This window comes from Anas platyrhynchos, chromosome 2 (assembly GCF_047663525.1).
Source record: "Anas platyrhynchos isolate ZD024472 breed Pekin duck chromosome 2, IASCAAS_PekinDuck_T2T, whole genome shotgun sequence".
Lineage (NCBI taxonomy): Eukaryota > Metazoa > Chordata > Aves > Anseriformes > Anatidae > Anas > Anas platyrhynchos.
This window is the reverse complement of record NC_092588.1, coordinates 126,062,872-126,086,253: the sequence shown is the minus strand read 5'-3', so window position 1 is coordinate 126,086,253 and position 23,382 is coordinate 126,062,872. Positions and strand designations below refer to the sequence as shown.

The following is a 23,382-nucleotide window of genomic DNA, read 5'->3' as shown; positions in this document are numbered from 1 at the left end:
CCAAGCCTGAGGCGCCGAACTCGAAGCCCGGCGCCCCCTCAGCCTCGAGGTGACCGTTGCGCACGCGCCCAACGGCTGCCCCGGACCGACAGCGGGGCGAGCCAATGAGGTGCGAGGGCGGGCGCAGCGCTGGCCAATGGCGGTGCGGGGGCGGGCGGTGGCGGCAGAGGGCGGCCGGCGGGGATGTGGCGGGCGCTGCGTGGGGGGCGCCGCCTGCTGCGGCTGGGGGCTGGGGCTCGGCCCCGCTCCGCTGTCGCCGCCCGCGGACCGCGGCCGCTCCTCGGGCCGGCGGCGGGGGCCGAAGGAGGAGCAGGAGGAGGAGGAGGAGGAGGAGGAAGCGGGGTGCTGAGGGCGGTGGCGGAGCAGCGGCGGGCGGCAGGTAGGGCGCGGTGAGGGGCGGCCGGGGCCGCCGCCGCCGCCATTTTGTGCTCCGGCCCCTCGGCAGGGGGTGGGGGCAGCCCTTGGGCGCGTTGCTCGGCTCGGGGGGTCCGGGTTGGGAATGAGGAGACTTTGCTCCGCAGGGAGAGCGCTCAGGCAGCGGGGCGGGCTGCCCAGGGAGGGGGTGGGGTCACCGGCCCCGGGGGTGTCGAAGGAGAGGTTGGGAGTGGGGCGTGGGGCAGGGTTTGGTGGGTGGCAGTGGTGGCAGGGGGTGGTTGGGGCAGGTGAGCTCGGAGGTCTCTAACAACCTGCATGGCTCTGTGGCAGAGCAGGCTGGAGAAGTAAAGTAAGTGAAAGAAGTGGCTGCCCACTGCATCACATCAGCTCCATTTTTGACATTGATCCCATCTACTTGAAATTTTGGAGTACTTTCGTCACCACATATTGTCACAGGCCTGCTGGGGCCTGTTGACAAGCATTGTTTCGAAATATTTTTAATGGGCTTGAAAAGAATGTCTGTTGAAGTACCTAGGTTTCATTCATCTTAATCATTAGGTGTCTGATGATAATACTGACTCTAATACTTACGAATAAGGAGAACTAAGTAAGTTAGCTAAAAGAAACTGGGATGTTTGCTCTGTCTAGTTACAGGGCATTATTTATGAGGAGCGTGCTTAGTACTCAGCTTTGATGATTTTAAGAAATGGCTTTTAAAAGTCTTCCACATTGGATTGTCAGCATCAGACCAAACTTCACAGTGAGTGACTAGCTTAGGCTATAATTTAGTTCATTGCTGTTTTGTGTTTTTAATAACTTTCAGAGTGACTGATGCTTGCAATTTAAGAGAAATTACCACTCTCTAATTCTTTCTCTGTTCCAGATACTGCAAAGTTCAACATTGACTTTGTTGTAGCTCTGCTGAGGCAAGAAAATGCAAAAGACATCTGCGTTATCGAAGTACCTCCAGAAATGAAATACTGTAACTATTTTATCGTTGTGAGTGGATCTTCAACACGGCATCTCCATGCAATGGCAAATTATATGATGAAAATGGTAAGACAGCTCCCACTGCCCTCTCTAGGTTTTTGGGACTGGTTTTAGGTGGAGATGCTCTGAAATTAATTTCCCTAGGTTTGCAGCTGTACAGATACACCAGGTAAGATGAAACTAATTGTGCTTATGCCATTTATTTCCGAATACACCTACCAACTAACTGTACTTTTCTCTTATAGTGACAGTACTCAGTATGTGGAGGTTATATTTTAAAAACAGCCCTCTCTGTATTTAGAACGCTGATGGCAGTAGCACAGTTTGGTGGCTAGAATGAGAGCATCCATCAGTGATGTGAAATGGTGCTGGTGACTAGTATCCATGTCTGACTTCTGTCCAGCAAACTTCATAGCTGTTACCACTCACTCTAAAGAGAGATGAATACTCCCCAACTCTGCAAAAATACCTGTGTAGTACAACAGTGTGCTCCCTCTGGTGGCTGCAGGACCGTCTCTCCCCAGAGCAGAGCCTCTGGGGAGAGACACGAGGTCTTCCTGTGTGCTGAGAAACTGGGAAGCTTGGCTTGCCTGGTGTTAAAGAGTTTTGTAGGCAAAAGTGAGGTGAAGCATGGCAGGAGCTGGGGCAGCTGGCTGGCTTTGCTGTTACGGTACTTAAAATGTCACAGGACTGCATGGTGAACTGCCTACCTTGCCCCAGCTGAGATTTCACAGTCCTGCTTTGAGTTTTGTTCTCCCTTCTGTCACAGTAACTCATAGCCTGTAAACCCGTATGCCAGCTGTATGTTCTCCATCTTGCAACGAGTGTTCAGAGCACACTCTCAAGGGGCAAGAAGCTTGTTTGGACGCCTTCCTCATGACACCAGGTCAAACCTGTTTTCTCCCCACCTCCCCTTTGCCATTGGGCATCTCCATTTCTGCATCCTTAGCTAGCCAGCACAAAACACCTAAAGGCATCTGAAACGAAGCAAAACGTGATGGTAATGGCAGTCATGGGGAACCTATACCTTAGGTTTGAATGCTTTTAAATAAATGTGAAGTATTCCACTTTCTGCTGTTGCTTCTCTCCCAGTACAAGCTTCAGAAAGAAGACAGCGATCCTCGTGCTCAGATCGAAGGGAAGGAGACAGATGACTGGCTGTGCATTGATTTTGGTGAGTATTTGTGGATCTGACCTATATGAAGTTCTGCATGGGCCCTTTATTAAGGACACATCTCACTGTGAGCCCTGGCTGCTGTGGAGAGTTGAAAATACTCTGCTGTTTTGGAATTCCGGTTGTTTTTATTGAGTTACTAACTTAATTTTCACTAAAATTGTGGGCATTGAAAAGAAAGTAGAAGCTACTCATCAGTGGCTAAAACAGGTCTTAATAAGTTGAAGATAACAGTAGCAAGAGAGAAGCTACTTCAGTAAATTCTCTCATGTTTATATGATCCCTGGGCGAGCCGGGGCTCTCTGTATGCTGCCGTAGTCATGAGCTGTTGAACAGACTTCGGCACTGTCTGGGTCATACCATGGCACTGGGTAAAACCACAGTCCTAAAGAAACCGAGTTCAGTTCCTGGTTCTTCATGTGTGAAACTCTCTACACAAACATGAAGACTTTACCTTCGACAGCATTTCACCTTCACCACTGTCTCTGTAATCTCACCCTCTGAAAGAGAGAACATGAACGTGAATATTTTCAAACTTATCTGATGGATTGCCCAGAACGGTTCGCTCCCTACTGCTCATTTGATGTGGATTTCTGTTCTGTGCAGGTAGCATAGTGGTGCACTTCATGCTGCCAGAGGCACGGGAGACTTACGAGCTGGAGAAGTTGTGGACTCTGGGTTCCTACGATGACCAGTTAACGCAGATGACTCCACAGTCACTGCCAGAAGACTTTGTTCTTGGGCTGACTTCCCAACAGCAGTGGGAAGGGTCATCATCTTGTGACAAGAACTGAAGGCAGCTGCTGAGGTGGCGAGTAGCAAGAGAAATGAGTGCCTTAACAGACACGAGAGGCAGTGGGCTTCAATGCTGACTCAACCATCAGTGCAGTTGGTCAGCACAAAACGATGCATTTATTGGATGTGCCTGGGTAAATTGCTGAAGGAGCTACCAGAATGTGAGAAAGAAGGAACCGTATCACAAGGGAGCGTCCTGGGAGAGTCACTCCCTCAGTGGAGTTTGCAATAGAAGGCTCTTCCCTGCTCCGTTGCAGCTTACCCTGAAGCGCGGGCATTGCCTCTGCACTGATCATTTTCCTAGTACCTTTGAAAGGCCTGCCCGTAGTGGCAGTGCACGTGTAGTACCTGTCCTGTGAGAAGGCCGAGTGCTGCAAGGTGAACCATGAGATAAACAGTGCAGTTTAGATGAGGTTTTTATTAAGCCAGTTGCTTCTGGTCATGTTGAAGCAAATCATGTGCTGAGTTGAAGGAGGAGAGAAAACATAATGGCATTACTGAGCGCATAAAAGAGCAGCAGTGACAAATAAATGTGTCTTGAATTAACAGAGCAGTAAGTCACTTCTTCAGCCAAGGCCAATCTGTTTTTAATAACAATAATAAACTGAAGAGCTTGAGCTCTGTGCCTTCACACTAAAACATGCGGCTTGCTTTAAGTGTGCTACTGGCCCATCTCTGGGCTTTCCTCTCACCTCGTTTCTAGAAAAGGAACCAAGGCAATGTGCTGTGGCAGCCTAAACCTTCAGCCCCTTGGAGGTGGGGGAATGTTCTGCAGGAAGCCCTTAGCACTCAGCATGACTTGCTGTCGGACAGGTCAGCAGTGGTTAGAAGAGCTTCAAGTTGGTAAAAAAAACTTGTCTCTAGGTAAAAGATATTTTTTTCTGCTCCAGGACAGAGCTGTCAGCAGTAGAGTAGAATCTCTTCTTGAAGCTGGCCCTGCCATGCATCAGGGAGGAGGAGCAGTGGCTGCTGAGGGTGGTCGCCTTTTACCCCATAACCTACTTTAAGTGCTGACAGCATCTTGTTCCTACATAGCAGCTGCTGGTTGCAGTGCCCAGAGAAAGTTTTTTGTTGTTGTTGTTTTTTTGTGTGTTTATTTTTGGGGGGGAGGGGGAGCAGCCTCATTTCAGGCTGCTTATGTTACCCTCCTGTGTCTAGCCTCTTTCAGGAAGAACCGCCTCTGAATTCTTCTGCTTTCTGCTAGAAGGCAGCAGATAGTTCTCCAAATTAAACAAGGAACATTTATACAAGGAACACAAAATAAAGGTGTTTGTGGTAAACTTGCCAGATTTGCAAAACACTTCATGATACTTTGCTTACTGCAGAGTAACCCAGAGGCAAGATAACAATGTCTCTCTTACAGAGAGACAGGTTCTGCATCTGGCATGACCTCCCAGGAGAGGTGTGGACTGTTCCCTGAAACTATTTACCTTTTCCTGCTGCTACTGAAGGTGCGCACTGCTGGATGAGTAGAGGCAGCTGCAGCAAACACAATGCCGTTACACGTTCCTGCTGTACCTTATGTTTAGCAGCTGGACCTACACACAGTGTGCTGTCTCTCAGAGAAGGGTAACAACAGGGGAGTCCAGAAAAGAACAGTAAGGGATAGGGAACAGCTGTGTGATCAAAGGTGTTTTTGTGTGTGTCATCCCTTTCCAACTGTAAAAATAAAAATGAGGAGACAACAAGCACTGAAGAGTGTAACTGAAGTTACTGTCAAAGCATATTGTGAAAATGAGTTGGCTGAAACAGTCACTGATTGCTATTAATCAGAACTTCCAGCTCAAGAAAAGCACTTCCTCACCCCTCATTTAAAAGAAATCCATACTTTGTACCACCCTACTGCAACACCCCAGCCAGGTTACCAGCCCAACTTGCTGAGCCTTTGGGCTGGGACCTTGGAATTAACAGAGATGGTCTGGCTGCTCGCTCCTGTGCAACACTAACCCCCTTTGGAAAGAGAAACATTTGGGAGTGTTTCAGTTCCATGGATAAGTTGAGTCTTGTGTAAAATTATTTTAAAAACTAGAGTGGTTGGTCCAGGGAGACTATAGATTCCTCATTCAGTCCTCTTGCAGAGGTGCATGCAGGATTTCTTGATGATGGGATGAAGAGGAGAAACAATTTCCAATGTGAAACTTGTCATACCACAGAATTTCCCTTACTGCATTTGAGTAACTTGGGTATTGAGCAGTGTTTGCATCCATAAATTGAGCAAACATCTGTTACAGCCCAGCTTGAGTGCCTACTCCCTGATTTCTTACAGTCATTTAGAAATCCCACACCCAGCTGAGCCTGTGTTGTCCTGCACAGCATACATGCTTCAGGTAACGGAAGCTAACACAAAGAGCGCATGCCTTTGAAACAGCAGCTTCAGAATAAAAGCTTTGGAAGGTTAGAAGCAAATAAAGCATCATGGTTAAGCAAATGCTTAAGAACAGTCAGGGGCTGAGCTATCACAAATGTGCCAGCAATACAGAGGAAGGCTCGAGGTATGTTGCTCAAAGGGCAGGGATGCCAGTTCTGAGAGGGTTTCTTAGTATCAACATGGGACAATGAGCTGGAGCTCTCTGTGAGGTGCAGAACCATACCAGGCGTTATCTACATGCATTGTGCCTTCAACTCCCTCCTTTTAACGGTCAGTCCCAGTAAGTGAACTGTGAGGACAAGTAGGAGGGTGCAGGAGTTGGGAAAACAAGCCTGGCTTTCCATTCCACTTTAAAAGATAGTTAAATTATTGCTGAACACAACCCCAGTTCCCCAAATCCCTCCATCTCCACCGAAAGCATTCAGTTATGTGTCTACCCTAAATCAAGAGGAGGTGCCACCTCCCCCTTGCAGCTGGGGAGCAAGCAGCAAGTTTCTACATGTGCTCCCTGTGGCTGGTTCTGCCTATCTACACTTCCAGGGCAGTGTTCCTTACACAGCTGCACCACACAGAGCACCAAAGTAAAGACTGGGTAAAATGCAGCCAAAAAAATGTAACTACGATTCAGATCTCACTTCAAGCCTGTTAAAAGATTCCTTCACGTTTGCCCTTGGTCATGACTTGAGCACGCGTTCCTTCCAGAGCAACCCAGCCCAGCTTGTCTGCAGGAGACACACGGTGAGCTAAGGGCTGTTCCACAGACTGCACAGTGGTGGTAGACAAAAAGATGAGGAATTACAAGCCACAGAAGTCACTGCTTGTACTGGAAAGCGCAGACATCGTAACCTGGCTGCTGGATGCCTGTGGGTGACCGTTCATTCCTACCCGGTTATTACAACAGACAGAAAACCAACCTGATCAAAGCACCACAGACACGTGGAGCAGTCAGTCATTATGCCTCATTAGTTTAAGAAAACACCACACAACTTTATCTGATGATAGGAGTTAAACTCTTTATTCCATTCAGAGGCATCTGGCAAGTGGAGCTGCATTGGGGGGCACATTACAGATGAAAAATGATCCATACTTTGTGGATATTGAAATCATTTACAGTATTTACTTTCTAGCTATTCCCAAATACTCCAAATTACCAAGTCTCATTGAAAAGAAAAACATGATTTACCATACTAAGTCTAGAAATTTAAGAGATATGACAGTATTTAAATCAGTAGATGTAAATGCAGCGCCTATTTGTAAAGTCATTTTTTATGGAAAATAATGAAGTCAAATCCTTCTCAAATGTTAAGAAAGGAATGTCAGACTGACTTAAGCCTCAACAAAAATTAAAATGCTATGACTTTTCATACTTCAGTAATTTTAAATTCATTGTAAGAAAAAAAAAATTATCCTAAAGGCTAGATGAAGGTCACTGTCAAAAAAGGAAAAGAAATTCATTTTTCTTTGCTAAATCTACAACATAAGTTTGTGGTTTTTAAACCAATTAGTAAAGAAGAGATGCAGGAAAAACACTTCAGACCATTTTCAAAATTATCTAATCTGTACAACAATGATCTTTGGGAAAATTATCTAGTCTATGTAGTAATGCCTCTATTTCAACATGAACCTAAGAGGTAGATAACAAAATGATGAAACAAATGTTTTTGCTCGTTGTGCCCCTCAAATCAGTGCAGCATGGTGATTCTGATCATCTCATGCACAAAAAACATCACAAAAAAAGGTTCAGAGGTAATAGCATGGCTCTGTCGACCACACACATACAGGCGCGCACGCGCACACACACACACACAGCAGTCTTTATGCACCATGTGTTGCCACATTTTTTTTTTTTAAACTGAGGTAGACTGAAGTTTATTGTAGAAACTTGAATGTGTCACTATTACCACAATCATCATTCAAATTACATTCGGAAATTAAAAAATTTGGTAACTTTCCTGTTATCCCTGCCTTTTGACATTTTTTTTTCTTCTCTAATGGTTGGTTGCAGAACGTGCATAAATCCTGCTGCATCTATTATAAGCCAGGCTAGAGAGGTTGTTGTTTTTTGTTTGCTTTTTTTCTCGTAATAGTTTTCAAAACCTTCAAAGTGGCTTAGTGTGGCCCATAACAGCGGCTGGATATGTAAACTTAGCCTTTCATTATCTTTCAACGTGATCAAACACTGTTTGACCTTCCCCCATCGTGGTAACTGAAAGCAGTATGATGTGATCTGCAGACAGCAGAGACCCACGCGGCCTCACAAACGCTCTAGCAGATCGAGTGTTCTATCAAACTGAAGATGAAGCTTGCTCTTTGAACAAAATGGCAAAGTCCAAATGGGCTGCAAATGGTTAAATGTAGCATTATTAGGTAGTGATGGTCAAAGGCACAAAGGGTTCATGCATTCAATCAAGTAGCACAAAAAAAAAATTCAGCCTCTTGCAGCCTTCTAAATTTTTCCCCCAACCCCAGCCTCTTGCCATCACTTCCTTGTCCTGTTCCCAAAAAAGTACCGTCACAAACTTTTTCATCCCATCTTAAAAGAAAACTAAACGGCATTGCTGCTATCAGAATGTTGGCATCATTCACTATCTTTTGAACATTCACTGAATTTTTTTTTAAACAAATGATGGTGTTGAAGCCCTCAGAAAACCTGAGGCTATGTTTTTTTTACCCACCTTACTCCCATCAGCCAGCAGCTAGAAGTGCTCTACTATATTTTCCCCGGTAAGTCTGTAGTACTCCTGGCTGGTGGCTGATCAAATTTTAATTTTTTTTAAAAAAATAAAATGCTCAAGAACTATTAGCTTTATAAAGTATACAAAATACCAAAAAAAAAAAGCAAAAAAGGAACAATTTCTCATTGAGGTACTAAATGCCTGAGGTAGTTTAGTAAAATGCATATTTATCTTTTTATGCCCTGGCCAACACCATTCAACACTTCCCTTAGGTTATTCATGGCAGTGTTATGTAAAAATGCAACCAAATTCTTTTTAAAAAATGCCACTTGTTTCAACATTGGGACTAACACTTAAACTCTTGTCGATACCCTTGCTCTAACCCTAGCCCACCCACAATCCCACCCTCCAAATGTGTTTCTTCTTTTACAACTGGACCTATGAGAGCAATGCCTTTTCTTTTTTTCCTTTTTTCTTTTTTTTTTTTTTAACCAGTGAACTCAGAAGAGAAAGCTTCATTAAACCAAGTTCTAAAATTGTTGGGGAATAATAAGAACAATAAAAAAGACTAACGAGTTTATGTTAAATTGTGAGAATAGAACAAAAGGGAAGTGAAGGGGTCCTTATTTTAAAGCTGGGTTTCAAAAGTTTGAGAGAGCCTAAAGAATACATTCTCAGAGACAGCGTTCAACGGTTGCCTGGTCCTCGAACAGGTGATTGGCTTGGTGGATCTTCTGCATATAACTTCAACAGGTGCTCACCACCCGTCTCTCTGTTGCACAGTCTGTCTTTGGTCTGGCATCTGTCTCTGATGGGCCATTTCCTAAACCTTTATTTCCGTCTTGGCTGAGGCTGTCCGCTTTGCAATGTTTTTTGCTGTTGCTGCTGCCTTCTTACCTGAGCCAGTATTTCCTGAATTTTTCTCTGAGCAAGCTGAAGGACAGAAAGAAGAAACAACCCATGATGATGCCATGCTGCTTACAACAGACCCTGTAGGTGCTACCGGGATACAGAAAACACGGAATAACTGAGTCCCTACTACTCACCAATTACTCACTAGATAAAATACACTTTGGTTAGTCATAATGTAGTCCCCAAGCACAACTTATTTTAAACTTCTACTTTTTCCACCTACCACAACTACCTGCGCAGTCATTTTTTCCATCTGTAATATAGAAAGCATGAGCATAGGAAGATGACTACCAACAAGACTAACTGAAGTTCCAGCCTAATTTAATTTTATTCCCTGGAGATACTATTTTGTATTTATAGGAACCACTGCTTCACTGGAGAGTGAACTAATTTTTCCGTACACTGATTCCAGGAGGTTTTAAGTTTTACACAACTTACCAGCCTTCCCCATCTCATTTCTAAACTACAAGGCACCTGCAGCAACGTGACAAAGGAATCAATCTGAACTACAAAGTTGGGTGAGGGAAGGGATCTTGCAATCCTTTTCTTTATGGCATTCAATCAACAGATTGGGAAATGTGGACAGATTGCACATACACGTGCATTTCTTGCCAGGTTCTACAGGCTTACACCCCTTTCATCTGCACCTTCAGTCCAATCCCAACCTGGGGTTTCTTTTGTGTTGAAAGTTTTAACAGTGCCAGAGCCTAAACACATCAATGGGACACTTACAAGAAGATTGTTTTAGGTACGTGAGAGTGCAACATTGCTATAAATTTTTCTCATAGGCACGGGGAAAATTTGTTGAGCAAGGCAATTAGAGAAGCCTGGCAAGCAGTGCTTTCTGTATCCCAAACAAGTGCCTTCCATCCCATGGCTCTGCACACAGACAGAGAAGACAGACCATGAAAACATCAAGGCAATGTAGAAATTCGTTCCAGTCCTACCTGGCATGCATAGAAGTGACCAGTTATTTTCACAACCACCTGATCATTTTCATCAGGTGTCTGGTCACGAGGGACTACAACTTCTGCACTTGTCAAGTTTTGAAGCTCATTTACCTATAAATAGACAGAAAGAGTCAGATAATCTTGAACAACCAAATATCCCACAACATGCAAACCTCAAATATGCTGCTGGCCATAGAAACATCCTCTAAGTTATGGCTAAAAAAAGAAACCCACTACAGAAAGCATCTTCATGCAGCAGTGTACTTTGCAAGATGAGCCTCGTCTCTCTAACATAAATTAGCACCAAGTTCTCTAGGTTTGTGGAAGTGCTTTAAAGACTAAATACAACACAGAAGGTGTTAAATACACCACTTAAAAAAGCAGATAGATGCCACAGTGTTTGCAGTTGAGTTTACAAGCCTAAGGTCAGAAAACTCGTACAATGTATAATGTAAGGAAAAATGAATGTAGAAGTATTTATAAAAAAACAGCTTCCACAAGATGGAGAATGATAAACAGAACAATGAGAAGCATCCAGACTATTTTCAGTAGCCCATCAGCTTCTGTACTGTCCGATTTACACTCCTTTTGTTTTAGAACAAAATTATATATATATATATATATATTTAATTATATAATTAAAAATATTCTAGATGGCCAATTTTTCAAAGATTTTAATCCTTTAATCTCTTAGTACTGCAAGTAATAAGGCTGCCTCCTGACACACAACTTCAAGACCCCGTTGTACTCAAGGATGGGGACCCAAGACTGAACTGTTTCTTTGCCAATATCAACTAGCTCCTGATTAACAAGCGTATGGAAAATAGAAGAGTACCAGCACGCTTGCAGGGCTGAAGATCTCAGTTCTATTACTTTATGCAACAAAGTGATCCGAAGGGATGCCATTAGTTAAGACAGAGCAAATCACTGTGTTCGTTTGTTTTTATCATATTCAATATGTCCTAATTTTCTACCATTTTTTAGTTATGCTTTCAATTCAGGACAGAAATGCCACCTTTGTACACACTGGATTGATTTAAATCAGATGAAGTCAGTGACTATTTCCCCCAGATTTGACATCAGGTAAGGTTCAAAGAAAGTTGTCTTAAGTGGGAATGTAATGGAAGAACAACACTTCTATTAATAAAAGCCCTATAAAAGCCTCTGACTGCAAGTACCCTTTTTAAAAAATCTTTTAAAATATATCATTCTGTGAGATTCTTGAGACAACAGAAAGCTTAAATACAATTAAGAAAATAACACCAGCTTTAACTTAACTTCAAAGGATTAGCTATTGGTTAGCTAAATCTTTAAGTCTTATATGCATACATACAATGAAGAAACATAACTGAGTAACTCTACGTTTCGTTCCAGCTACTTACTGTTTTGCCTCCTTTACCAATAACTCTACCAGCAGCATAGGATGGCACTTTTATATGAGCCTCAAGTTTCACTTCTTCTTTAGGTCCAAAGAAATTTTCTTCTTTAAGTTTTCCATAGATTCTCCCTTGAGCCTGCAAAAGTGTTTCCAGTTAAAGAATGTGCTTACTGAAATCTAGTTAACTTCAAAGAAATTCCACAGAAAGGAGCGTTTTCAATGCACAACCCCGACAAACCATTTTCCCCAATAAATGCAATAGCTATCAACAGCTATTTTTCTGAAGTATGTCTTTGCACCAAACTAGGACCCAGTGCGGTACAACTTTAAAGATTGCACGACAAACCAGTGAATCAAGGAATTATTTAAAAAAGATCATTATTACTCCATTTTTCAGTAGAAATGTTGCTTTTAAAATAAGCTATTACATCTCTATAGAGGTAAAGAGTAGTAGAGAGAAGAACTGTCTGGCTGAAGCATTTTTTTTTATTACACCCAGAAGCACAGAACACAGTTAATTGGCTCAGAAGCCTTTTTTTTCTTTAAGGGATGCTAAACTAAAAAAAAAAAGTCACAGGACAAAGACTTCACTTACAGCAAGCTGCTTAGTTTAACACTCAATTACAACATATTGCTTAAAAAATAAATAAATCAGAGCTAGCTCCATTTTCTGAAGTGGAAAATTAAAGCTGTCTAGATCTAAATGGCACCATGGGAACACAATCCCTTCAGCCCGCACACAGTTGCCTTTTCTGGGGAATATGCAACTGCCAGGTAGCAAGAAGAATGTCCACTGAGACTAAGCCACTGAATCTCGCTGATCTTTAAAAGACATTTATTTCCTCATTGCCTGCCATTTGTCAGGGAATTCCTGAGAGTGACAACTGGAGTTTCATCTCTGCATATCCTAGAAGCACTGAAAGATTAATTCTGTTGAGGTACTGAAGAGAGATGCTCTGTGACGAGCAGAAACCTATGGTCAAAGCCTTTCCAGTTCAGGTCCTTTTTCTTCTCCTTTAAATGAGACCCACCAGCCCTGTCACTGCAGTGCAGCCACCTTCCCAGCAGGCCACCAATGCAACAGAACACAAAGTTCAGGAAGACCGTGTGAATGGGTAATTAGGTTCTATAGTGGCAGCTTATCTTATCTCATGTCCTCAAGCCTAGTCAAGTTCACTCTATTCCAGAACAGGTAAGATGAAAGACATTTTGTGACCTTGGAGCTGAAAGTACTTGGTATTTTTGTAGGTCTGACTCCGTGTAAACAGTTTGGGGAAAAAAAACAAAACCTGCAGTGTATGGCTTTGGCCTAGGTAGGAGACGCACTATGGGGGAAAAAGGCACACATGCATTACTGCTGAATGATAGAACAAGGTGGGATGTTGGTTTTAGAAAGACTTGTGGTGTTAGAAATATATTTACTGTCTTCTCGCTGTTGAAAGAGTCTTTAAGGAAAGGAAACAACTGGGTTGGCAAGTCCTTTGCAGTAAAACAGTGGCTGAAATATGTTGTCTACACTTGATTCCACTTCCACTGCACATGTCCCACATCCAAAGCAACGAGATCCCCTCTGAATGCTGGCATCTGGGCATGCCTAAACTCTAGGGAGCACTGCAGCAGAGGCTGTAAACAGCAGCATATTCTCACCCTTCTTCCAGCTCCCTCGGTAATAAATGGTCCCACATACCGCAACGTCCTCGGGCTACTGCAGCTGAGGAAGAAAGGGGTGCAGCCGCTGCAGCTACCACTGACATGAATCACACAACGGAACACAATGTAGTAGGGAAAGGATGCCAAACTCACAGGCTCTGTGCTGACACGGCCTCTCCAAGAGCTGGTTACTCATTTGAGCAGCAACCAGTCCCTCTTCGAGTTGCTGTGCACCCAGACTACATTCTTGTGTAACGAGAGCCTGTGCTCAGAGATGGAGAAGACACTTACACAGAGCTGTGGTGGTGATAAAAGAAAGGACTGAACTCTGCCCATCCCAGCAAGAGGGCATTGCTCAAGGAGTATAGTAAAGAGCTATGGGGGCTGCAGTGATGGAAGACCTAAGGGATAGTCCCTCTCCTTCTCGAGGCCTGCATTCTCAGGAACACTGGACAATACAGTGATCCCTCTTTGCAGGCAGAAGCCTAACTGTAGAGAAGTAGCTGATGTTTAATTTGATGTGGTTTTAGCCAAAGCAGGGGGTGCAGAGAAGGGAGACTTTCTGCAAAGGGTCCAGGCTGGGGAAAGAACTTGGCAGAAGAGCCCTGTGGTACTCCAAGCCAACGTTGTGGAGGAAACCTACGGTCAAGCCTTTGCCTACATGAAAATCAAGACAAGGTCAAGACAAGGGGCACCCAAATCCACTTGGGCCTGCTACTCAAGGGTTCCCTAATATCTGACAAAGAAAAGGTCCTCAAAAATCCAACCTTGTGCTGATCCCAGGTCATGAAGATGCCTCCTATGTGGAGAACGCCGTGTGACCAAGCCTACATGTGCACAGAAAACCTCCAGGAGGCAGAGCTTTTAAGTTATGCTTTGCACTCAGTAGCTTTTCAAATCCATATGGTAAGCGACTGAGCAACAATCCCAAATGCATCCAGATCACTGTTACTCCTGTAAAATACCTGCCCTGATATTTCTCCAAAACTCCTGAAGGCATTCATGAAACTGATTCTAGATATGCCTGAAGTTTGTGTACCTTCTCCCTGCAAGACACCCTGAAGCAAAAATACAAAGCCAAAAACAAGAACAGGCAAGAGAGCAATGCCAGGACATGAACTCTCAGGTGACTTCCTACCTGCTTGGGGCCTCATCTGTGAGGAAATTGAGCTGCTGCACTGAGCCATCTGCACCACCGTTAGCGTGGTCAACTCCTTTTGGCAGTAACTAGATTTAGCCCTTGGCACTTAAGGCAGAAGGCCACTCCACAACTCAATTTGAACACAAATGGGATAATAGTGTTGGAGTATCTCCGTGCAGTTGTAGTGTAAATACAATTACAAGCCTTGCCTTTATCTGCAGAGCCACCCAAACAGCACTTTCCAGTCAGCATGCAACAGTAACCTGGGGAGACTCAGTCTCATCTTGTTACTGTTATAACAATTAAACACACTACCCTATTACAGGTACTAAGGCAGGCTAGAAAGACAACTGTTGCTCTCATAGCCCAAAAATGAGAATGAGGAATGCAATATGGTCACATTGACACGCTAGACTTGATCCTAACTTGTGTGAAACTGCTGCCAGTTTGCAGATGACCAGAACACAGCCCCTGATGGTACTCATATATTCATGAAATACCTTTCAGCAAAAGGAAAGCAAAAATAAAAGATATTATTTACTACATTTCTGAATACACTTCAGTTTGAACTGAGTGGTTAGATTTCAGTATTGCCCCTCGCAGCACAAAGGCCACTACAGATTGACAAGTTTTTATGTGGCTTACCTTAAACTGAGCTTCTGGAGGTCCAGTGATGATAACCATTCTCAGCTTGGCATCTGGTCCTTCAGCAGGGGCAATCTGGAATGGATAAACATAGCTTTTGGTAGCTGTCTTTTGAAGGAATCGTTTAAAGCCACCTCCTCCCCGTTTCAGTCTCACATTCTGTTCAAGAGTGAAAAGTTATTCATTACTGCAGCAGCATTACACTTCAGTCATGACGGGCTTGTTCTCTTTAAAGTGCATTAATTAGCTGTAATGAAATGTGGAGAAATTGGCTAAACCATAAGCAAGCTCACTTCTGAAAATTAAAGGCATAACTGCTCATCCGCATATGGCAAAATCCCACAAGCAATTTTCATGTGGCTACGAGGGATGCAAAACATGTAGCCTTCAAAAAGAAAAGTATGGTTAATAGGCTGAGATTCTTATCCTTGCCTGCTAACTTAAATAGTCTAACGAGTTTTGCTCATTAGCAGAAGTTCGCATCTGTCCCCCTGAGAGCAGAAGATCACTTTACTGTTGTAACTAATCAGGTCCAAAACATTCCTCCGCACTGGACAATGAGTTCACAGTTTCCAAGGGTTTTCTATCTCCAGACATTTGTGTGACCCAAATAAAAATTAAGCTCCACCAGAGCTGAGACAGAGATGCCTGCAGGGTCTTTAGCAGTTCATGTCACCACAAAAGTAAGATTTCTGTGGGTGTTGTTCTCAGACTCCATTGACATTAAATAATTCAAACTAGCCTCTGACATTCTGGATGAATCTTTTGTTTATCACAACTGACATTTCCATTGTTGCGTCTACTATTACATAGCTGCTGTTGAATGGGCAATATTTTAAACACTACAGGATTTCATCTTAGCTGTTGGCATGGGGATGTTATTCATATTTAACAGCTGTAGTTTATTTCAGACAAATTACCAGTCACCATGCATCATTTTCACTAAAGAATTTTGCTAACCAAAGTTTATATAATTATTCATATTGTACCCTGAGATGGAGAATATATTACATGCTAGTTATCTGGTTTGCATATTTATTTTTCATACCATTTCTGCATTCCGATCGGCTACAGCTAAAAATACACATTCACTTTACAACAGTGCATTTACTCAAACACCAAGATGGGGCATTGTGGTAAGGGCAAGCACAGGATAAATACATTCACTCTTTGGAGCGCAGGAATTTTACAGGGGTAAAATTCTAAGGCACATTTGGCATCAGCTGACTGAACAGAGCTTCGCCTACTGATTTCCATTCCGGTAAGATGGATGTTGTAGTTTGCCTTTCGGTTACCTCAGTTTTTCTTAGTCAAAGCCTGCTTCTTCATTGACATTTTAGGAAAAATGTTTTCCATCAAGTCTTCATTAACTATGCATAAGATGCAAAGATGTAAGTGTTCTGGGACATTTCTTGCTTTGCTCTCATCTTGGGATGGCCTGTTCTCCACAGCTGGAGCAGCACCTTGCCAAGGGCTATGAGAGAAGCATGTACCAACTGGAGCATTTTGAAGTCTGAAAGGGCAATCTAAGAGCCTTCAGTGTTAATTCTGTCTGCCTGCTTTTGGAAGGAGCAGTTATATATGTACAATTATTATTCAAGTGGTGAATTTTTAACTTCTGAGGGAAATATCTTCACATTCCTACCAGAAATGCCTTTACATTGCTAACTTGGGGGGAGTCTTCCATATGCTGAGGTACCACCAGACACCTTCATACAAACAAAATCAGCAGTGCCCATCCCAGCTCCTTCAAAGACAGGAAGGGGAACTGGGGGAATTATTTTATAAGCTAAGAGATGCTAGTGTTCCCAACAGGCCCCAGCACTCCCCTGCAAGGTGGAGAACTGCTTGGCTCTAAGTAACTGTGTCTACAGAAGGCCCACGCCAAGCCTGCCCCGCCAAGCAGCAGCCTCTGGCACAGGAACACAACCCAAGGCCATCAGCAGCCGCGTGCGCCTCTGAAGCACTGGGCTGACCACAGCCTTATGCAGAGCCCCTGTGCATCTGCAGTTTATTTAGTCTTATTTTGTGGCTAACTAGTTTCATCAGATCTACAAAGCTCAGCACGAGCACAAAGAAAATGCATGCGGATGTAAAATGTTTTCATATGTAACTATCTCCAGCACTGCTCAAAACAAGCTCAGAGCATCGTGCACAAAGCCTTACTTCCTCCCAAAAGCACGATTACTAGTTTGGAAAGCTAGATGTTACTCCAGCAGCACTCCCTCAAGCTCTTCACTAAGAGCACAGATTCCTGGCCTCATGATTTATTATTTTGCTCAGAAGTTGCGATAAAGGGCAGGCTGTCAGCACAAGGGAAGTTTAGAAGTTTCAAGTAAGTTTGTTCTAGCTGCTCCATGTTGTTTGGTCAGAGTTGAATTTGTGTTTTTATCCTAGTTAATAGTCTTACACAAAACCCATAACTTCCGGATTTAACAAGCATATCCTATATCCATACAGTTCCTTTAAGGCTTCATCCTACTTCCACAGAAATCTTCCTCACCTTACTGTTTATTGAAGGAACAAAAGACCAGAGCTTTAAGAAGCTTAATTTCAACTAATACAGGTACATTAAGCACGTTGAGTAGATGGGGTGCCAGCTAGTAAAAGCAGCCTGAGGCCACTGTTAGCCAGATGTGTGAGAAATGCAGGAAACTCCCTTTCCATTAAACTGTCTTCCAAGGACCAACCAACGAACTAGTTTGGACTGGCTCTCAGAGGTCCAGGTTATTCTGCATTTCTCTCCACCTGGCAGTACCCTTCCATGTACCGCTTCATCTTTAGATACAAACCAGAGAGGGAGGGAAAAAATCCACGTGATACATCACACCTCCATGCAAGACAGATTCAATGAAGAACCAACACCTTACACCTCCTTCCATCCAATCTTCCCCACTAAAAATATGACTATTAGTGCTCTACTAACATAAACCACCCAGGCAGCATAACAGATATTTAGTACCCATCTTAATAAAAAATGGGATTGGGCAGCGTGCCGGTTCGTTGACTGGCCAGTACATTTGTTGGCATTCAGCAAGCCACACACGAGGCTCACCCTCTGGGGTTCTCTGAACATTTTGCCCTGCACACTTAGATGAACACCTTCCAGGAGAAGCCAAGCCTCTCTGGCTTCACCAAGCTTCACTCAGCAGAGACACCTCCTGCCCCTTCAGCAGATCCCTGCTCCGTAGCCCTCACTGAACAGGCCACATCTCCTGAGCAAAAAGGAGAAAACGCTTGTTTCATTTGCTCAGGAAATCTTCAGTCTAACAGCAGATAACAAAGCACTGCAGAAAACTGCATGGTTTAGGCCAAGACATTATCATTGCAGCACAGAATAGCAGAACTGGCCATTTTTCAAGAAAAAAAGCTCCAGCACCTAGAAAAGCTACCTGTAGTTACAACAGTATTCCTGGCAGAAACCCAAGGCCTTCCTACAACTCCTACAACTGCCGCTGTTACTAACCCCACCCCTACAGACAGAGGAATCAAGGATTTAACCAAACTGGTTCAAATTCAAACTCATACTTCCATGATGATTTCCTCTGCAAACCATCTTGCTCTCCCCTCACTGAGTTGGTCAACACAAGCGGGCAGATGTTAAAGCAGGGCGCTAAGGTAATCACGCTGTCGAAATGCAAGCTGAGCCAGGAACCCAGATTAAAGCAGAGGTTTTAAAACACAAGCGCTTCACTGCGGAGCCACCAGAGCCTAACAGCCCTGCCTGGTCCATCCAGAGCAAAGCGAGAGTGGTCACAGCAGCAGGAGACGTCACCTGTGCAGTTGTTTTTAGGAGGGGAGTTTACCTCACCAATTTTCACTTCACGGAAAGCAAGAAGAAAGCCTTTAAGCACCGCATCATTAAGACTTAAGTCTGTTTCTAAGAAATTGAGACCACCAAAGTAGCTTTCTTTCCAGCTTATATTTCACACCTCAGGAGACGTTTGAAAACATGCTTCTAATTATCTTGTCTCAAGGAAGATTAAAAGATGATTTATAAACAAATGTACCATTTATCACATCACATTCTAAGCACGGAGTGGGGGAGGACATTCACAAAAACATGGCTTGTACAAACTTGCTGGAAGTGTCGTGGAGAATAGACAAAGTTAGTCAGTGTAATAATACCTTAATAGATGCGCCTGCAAAACGAGAAAGTTGTTTGATGTGCTGTCCCTGCTTGCCAATAATAGCTCCAACTGCCAAGGCTGGGATGAACAGATGAACAGTCTCAGACTCGGGCTGTTGCTGTGGGGAAAAAGGAAATATGCAGTGAATGTTTTTGAACATTATGAATCAGACTGACAGGAAAACTGGTATGGAACAAGCATGCATGGAAATGAGGGAGCACTCTTATGATGCCCTCTGAAGTCTGAATATTAAGGGTCTGCCTTTTCTCTGGAAATCATTGAATTCACAGAACATGAAAGAACAGTTTGAGCCAAAAGAGGATTCTTCTGTCTTTTAGAAAATAATTGCAATTTTCATGCTAAGAAGTTCTTCTAAAAACCATCGAGCCATTGCTTCTTCACAAGGCATTCGTTCTTACCTGTCACTGTCTTGATGCGTTTCCACATGCAAGACTCTGCAGATGAGGCTGCCACAAGTGAACGGGCTGCAGTCAGAGCAGCCAAACTCTTTCTAGTTTTCCTAGCTATTTTTTTTTTCTTTTTTTAATTTTAGATTGTGCTGAGGGCTGCACAAAAAGCCTCAGAGTTACATATACGCTACAATTTCCTTTGTGTGGGAGTACTCTGGAATGATAGCCAGCGTGAAAACTGCCAGTGGTTCCTCCTGGGTAACATTATGCAACAGCCGGGGTCCTGGCGGCGGGCCCGAGGTGGGCCGGCAAATTCAAGGCGAGATGAGGCACTCGTACCAGTGAGAGGGCCCGAGCGCTGCGCCCACTGCAGACCAGGCACCACTGTGGTTTTCTCTATGGCTTTCGAGCAGACAGCCCAGCTGGAGAACACCATCTCACACTCGAGCTCCTCTTTACATGCTGCATAGCACTGATCAGGCCGCAGGGCTACGTATGCCCTGCTAAACCCTACTTATTTTACCAGCCTCAGGAGCAGCTTCTGAAGAGCTCGTCTCGGGCCAGCGGAGCACCGCCGAGTACCCACTACACTGCAGTGCCATTAATCCATCTGTTTACGTCAGGATTACTTCTCAAAAGCACTTCACGCAAGCCCTTCTGTGAACTAGAAGGCATTGAAGACCTCTATTGAAAAAAATTCCTTCCTCTGAGTCGCCCTCGCGTGCAGCTTCTGAATTTGTTGCCTTCATCCCTAGCAGGAAGGCCAGTGAGCCCTCTTCCTGCAGGGGTCTTCAAGGGAAAGACCTTCACCTCCATACCTCCACCCTCAGTGCCTGCCCCAGGGCCCAGCCCCAGCACCCACCGGCAGAGCAGGGGGACCAGCCCGGCTCCCTTCGCTCTCCTGTGCATCGTGCAGAGACGGGCCCACGTGCAGAGCCTCACCAAAGCAGCCTCCGCTGCTATACTTTAAGAAACAGACACCCTCTATGCACCAGAAAACAAAAAGCTGCTAATTTTGTTGTAATCCAACAACAAGAAGCTATCACTACTTTAATTTAAGCGTCTCAGGAACTTCTTTCAAAGTCCCAGCGTGCTAACCGTAAACAAATGAGAATGAAAAGCTCCTTTCCAAGTTTTACCGCTTTCTTTTGGTAAACACAAGTCAGCCGTAACCTCGGGGGAAACAATTCCAGGAACAGCTCCACGGACCAGGTGAAGAAACCCCAAAATAGGGCATTTAGGATAGAAACACACTCTGCCAATCGCTTTAGGTGATCGCACCCCTTACACAGCTCGCCCCGTGTTTCCACAGCAGCGTTCACAGGCAGCTCGTGCTGATCTTAGCCCATGTTTTCCCCTGGACCCAGGATCCCCCCACAGCCAGCCTCCCCGCTCCTCCTCACGACTTGGGGCCAGCAGGACAGCGTCTCTGGCTGCTGTGTGGTGCCAGCGGAGGGTCCCTGACCTGAATAACCACAGAGCCACACAAATGGCAGTCCTGGAGCAAGGGAGGAAGCGAGAGTAACTAGGTCAGGGCATGGGAAAAGGTGGAGCAGCCTTTTTAGTCTGCCTAGAGAAAGGTTTAAACGAACTCAAAAACTACGCCCTGAAAGTACGTAGCTGTAATGAAAGATAGCAGTCATTTCGGTAGAGATGTTGAACCACTTTCCAGCAGATTACTCATTTTCTCCTCTTATTGCTACCAACATCCTGTGAGTGTACTCAGAGTAAATCCTTTTACATCTTCATCGTGAATCCAGCAAGATTTCCAGTAATTTGGAAACGCTACCGTGGATGCCTGGCTGATGGCATCACTTTGGAGAAGTTTCTGAGCGGATACAAATTGGCAAGACATTTGTTTGTTCCAGTTGTGTTGCAAGGACCCACGCTACCTGCACTGGGTGTAGACGCAATGACTCTTTGCAGCCAAGCACACACAGCTTAACAGACAGCTTAGCTGCTCTTTGCAGTGACCGCTACCTTCAGTTATCCCCACACAGCTCCTGCAGGAGTCCACTGCCAAATATTTCCTCCCCACGTGCAGCTCCAGCCCTCCCCGTCCCAGCTCCACTTTAAGCTAACTCCTACAACGCTGCTATGGATCAAACATGCAGCCTGAGCTGGGTGTCAAGAGGTTGCGCAGCTTCTACCTTCATCCACCTCCAGACATCTCTCTCCTGTATAAATGAAGCAAACTTCATTACTTTTGTTTGCAGGTATTTCCTGCCTCCCCTCTGTTGCCCATCTGCCTGCAGCCCAGTTTTCCCCTCTTCTTCCCAAAGCTCCATTTCCAGCCGCTCTCTTGGCTAGGTTCAATTCACCACCGAAATTCCTTTCTGCTGCCTCACCCTTAAACATGAAACAGGGGCAACAAAGGCAACTGGAGTCAGAAGACATACACGTGCCTTCCCAACCCTACAACCTGCAGCTCTATCCCTGTCCATCCTTATAATTTTGACTTGCTAATATTTATTTACGCATTGTGAGTGAGGATCCTTAACATCACCATCCCATTTTGGTGTAATAGTGATATATGTTTATTAGGGAAGGGAGGAGAATTTGTCCATACTGAGCTGATTGCGTATCATCGTTTTTCATATTCTTGTTTGCAGAAGTACATTGGCACGTGTGTAACCAAATTCATCTCCAGTATAATATAGGATTTAGAGAAATTATGTCCATTTCCTCAGCCACACCGATTTTTAATCGCTCAACAGAAACATTGTTTGATTTGTTTTAAAGCAAGAACATCAAAAAAGACAGGTCTTTCTTTTTTCTTTTGGCAGAAATCAAGTATAACAAAGACTTCGGGAGCAAATAAATTGAACTTGGAGTTATGATAATCTGTTCATGTCCTTACCCACAATAATTTAAAAATAATTCTATATTTACTGGAAGACTTTCTTCCAAAAGAAACACATCAAAACATAATGCAATGACTGCACCACCCATCAATCTCACAGATGCTTCTGGTGAGCTTAGGAGGGGAAAAAAGTCAACTATAATTTAATCTTCTCCATGCCATGCCACATAAGTCATGTAGCTTTCCAGGAACTTCTAGCATGAGTTATATCAGAAATAGATTCCTAGATCTTAAACATATGTTAGAGGCACTAAATTTAGGAAACTCATTTCCAAATGTGTGCAATCTGAGCTTCACATTCACTCCCATCACAAGGCCAAAAGCAGCTTCCTTAAATGTATAGTTAAAATTTAAGGACTAAAATGCGTATATTTTGGAGAATAATCATCCATTTGGACTCCAGAGAACACCCTGCAGTTCATCTTATAGTCTTTCTAAATTTAGAGTGCTACTAAAAAGACTGTTTCCAAGCTATGAGGATAGGGGGAAAGATGCTTTATCAGGTCATGTTTATTGTGCTTTAACAGGAGCTGTAGCACTCGAAGATCGGTTCACTAATATTTACAGCAAATTTATCATGTTACCAGGTTTATAGCCTCCTTAGAGAAGGATGAATCTTTTTTTTTTCTTCTTTCAGAATTTTAAAACTTCTTAAAGATAGTTAGCTTGTGATAGGTCTTCATCACCTTTTTCATTTGAAAGGTCTTAACTGTATGGTTATAACGTGTATATGTTTTTCAGTGTAAAGATTAAAGTAGCATGCACTTTTTATCAAAGTTTTTATCAAAGTTGCAGAGTTCATTAATCATGGAATTAATAGTAGTACTCATCAACTAGTTTTTGACACCAGTAAGGTCTCCTGCATGTGGAGAGTTGTTTGTACTCTACTTCCCAGTTAACTTCATTTTCCACCCACATGACAAAAT

The 23,382-nt window shown here is 43.8% G+C and overlaps 2 protein-coding genes across 4 annotated transcripts in view; one reads left to right on the top strand and one right to left on the bottom strand.

The window, feature by feature from the left end:
* Window positions 1–165: 165 nt before the first annotated feature.
* MALSU1 (mitochondrial assembly of ribosomal large subunit 1) lies at window positions 166–5,025 on the top strand. Its single transcript, XM_027450933.3, has 4 exons — window positions 166–379; window positions 1,259–1,431; window positions 2,458–2,539; window positions 3,146–5,025. The coding sequence occupies exons 1-4, from the start codon at window positions 184–186 to the stop codon at window positions 3,331–3,333; spliced, it is 639 nt and encodes a 212-aa protein (XP_027306734.1). The 5' UTR covers window positions 166–183; the 3' UTR covers window positions 3,334–5,025.
* Window positions 5,026–8,794: 3,769 nt separating this feature from the next.
* IGF2BP3 (insulin like growth factor 2 mRNA binding protein 3) overlaps window positions 8,795–23,382 on the bottom strand; it is a 107,272-nt gene continuing 92,684 nt past the window's right edge. For all 3 annotated transcript variants that reach the window (XM_038174133.2, XM_038174134.2, XM_038174135.2), the window contains 5 exons: window positions 19,182–19,301; window positions 15,054–15,128; window positions 11,622–11,753; window positions 10,237–10,350; window positions 8,795–9,310 (listed from right to left, as the gene is read on the bottom strand). In XM_038174133.2, the coding sequence (XP_038030061.1) occupies window positions 9,209–9,310; window positions 10,237–10,350; window positions 11,622–11,753; window positions 15,054–15,128; window positions 19,182–19,301 (543 nt within the window). In that variant the 3' untranslated portion in view covers window positions 8,795–9,208. The remainder of the gene's footprint in view (window positions 9,311–10,236; window positions 10,351–11,621; window positions 11,754–15,053; window positions 15,129–19,181; window positions 19,302–23,382) is intronic.

Excerpts from the sequence above, each read along its gene's own strand:
- MALSU1 (XM_027450933.3), top strand. The coding sequence starts at position 184 with ATGTGGCGGGCGCTGCGTGGGGGGCGCCGCCTGCTGCGGCTGGGGGCT. Across the intron at positions 380-1,258 it reads GGAGCAGCGGCGGGCGGCAG|ATACTGCAAAGTTCAACATT; the intron begins GTAGGGCGCGGT and ends TCTCTGTTCCAG. Across the intron at positions 2,540-3,145 it reads CTGGCTGTGCATTGATTTTG|GTAGCATAGTGGTGCACTTC; the intron begins GTGAGTATTTGT and ends TGTTCTGTGCAG.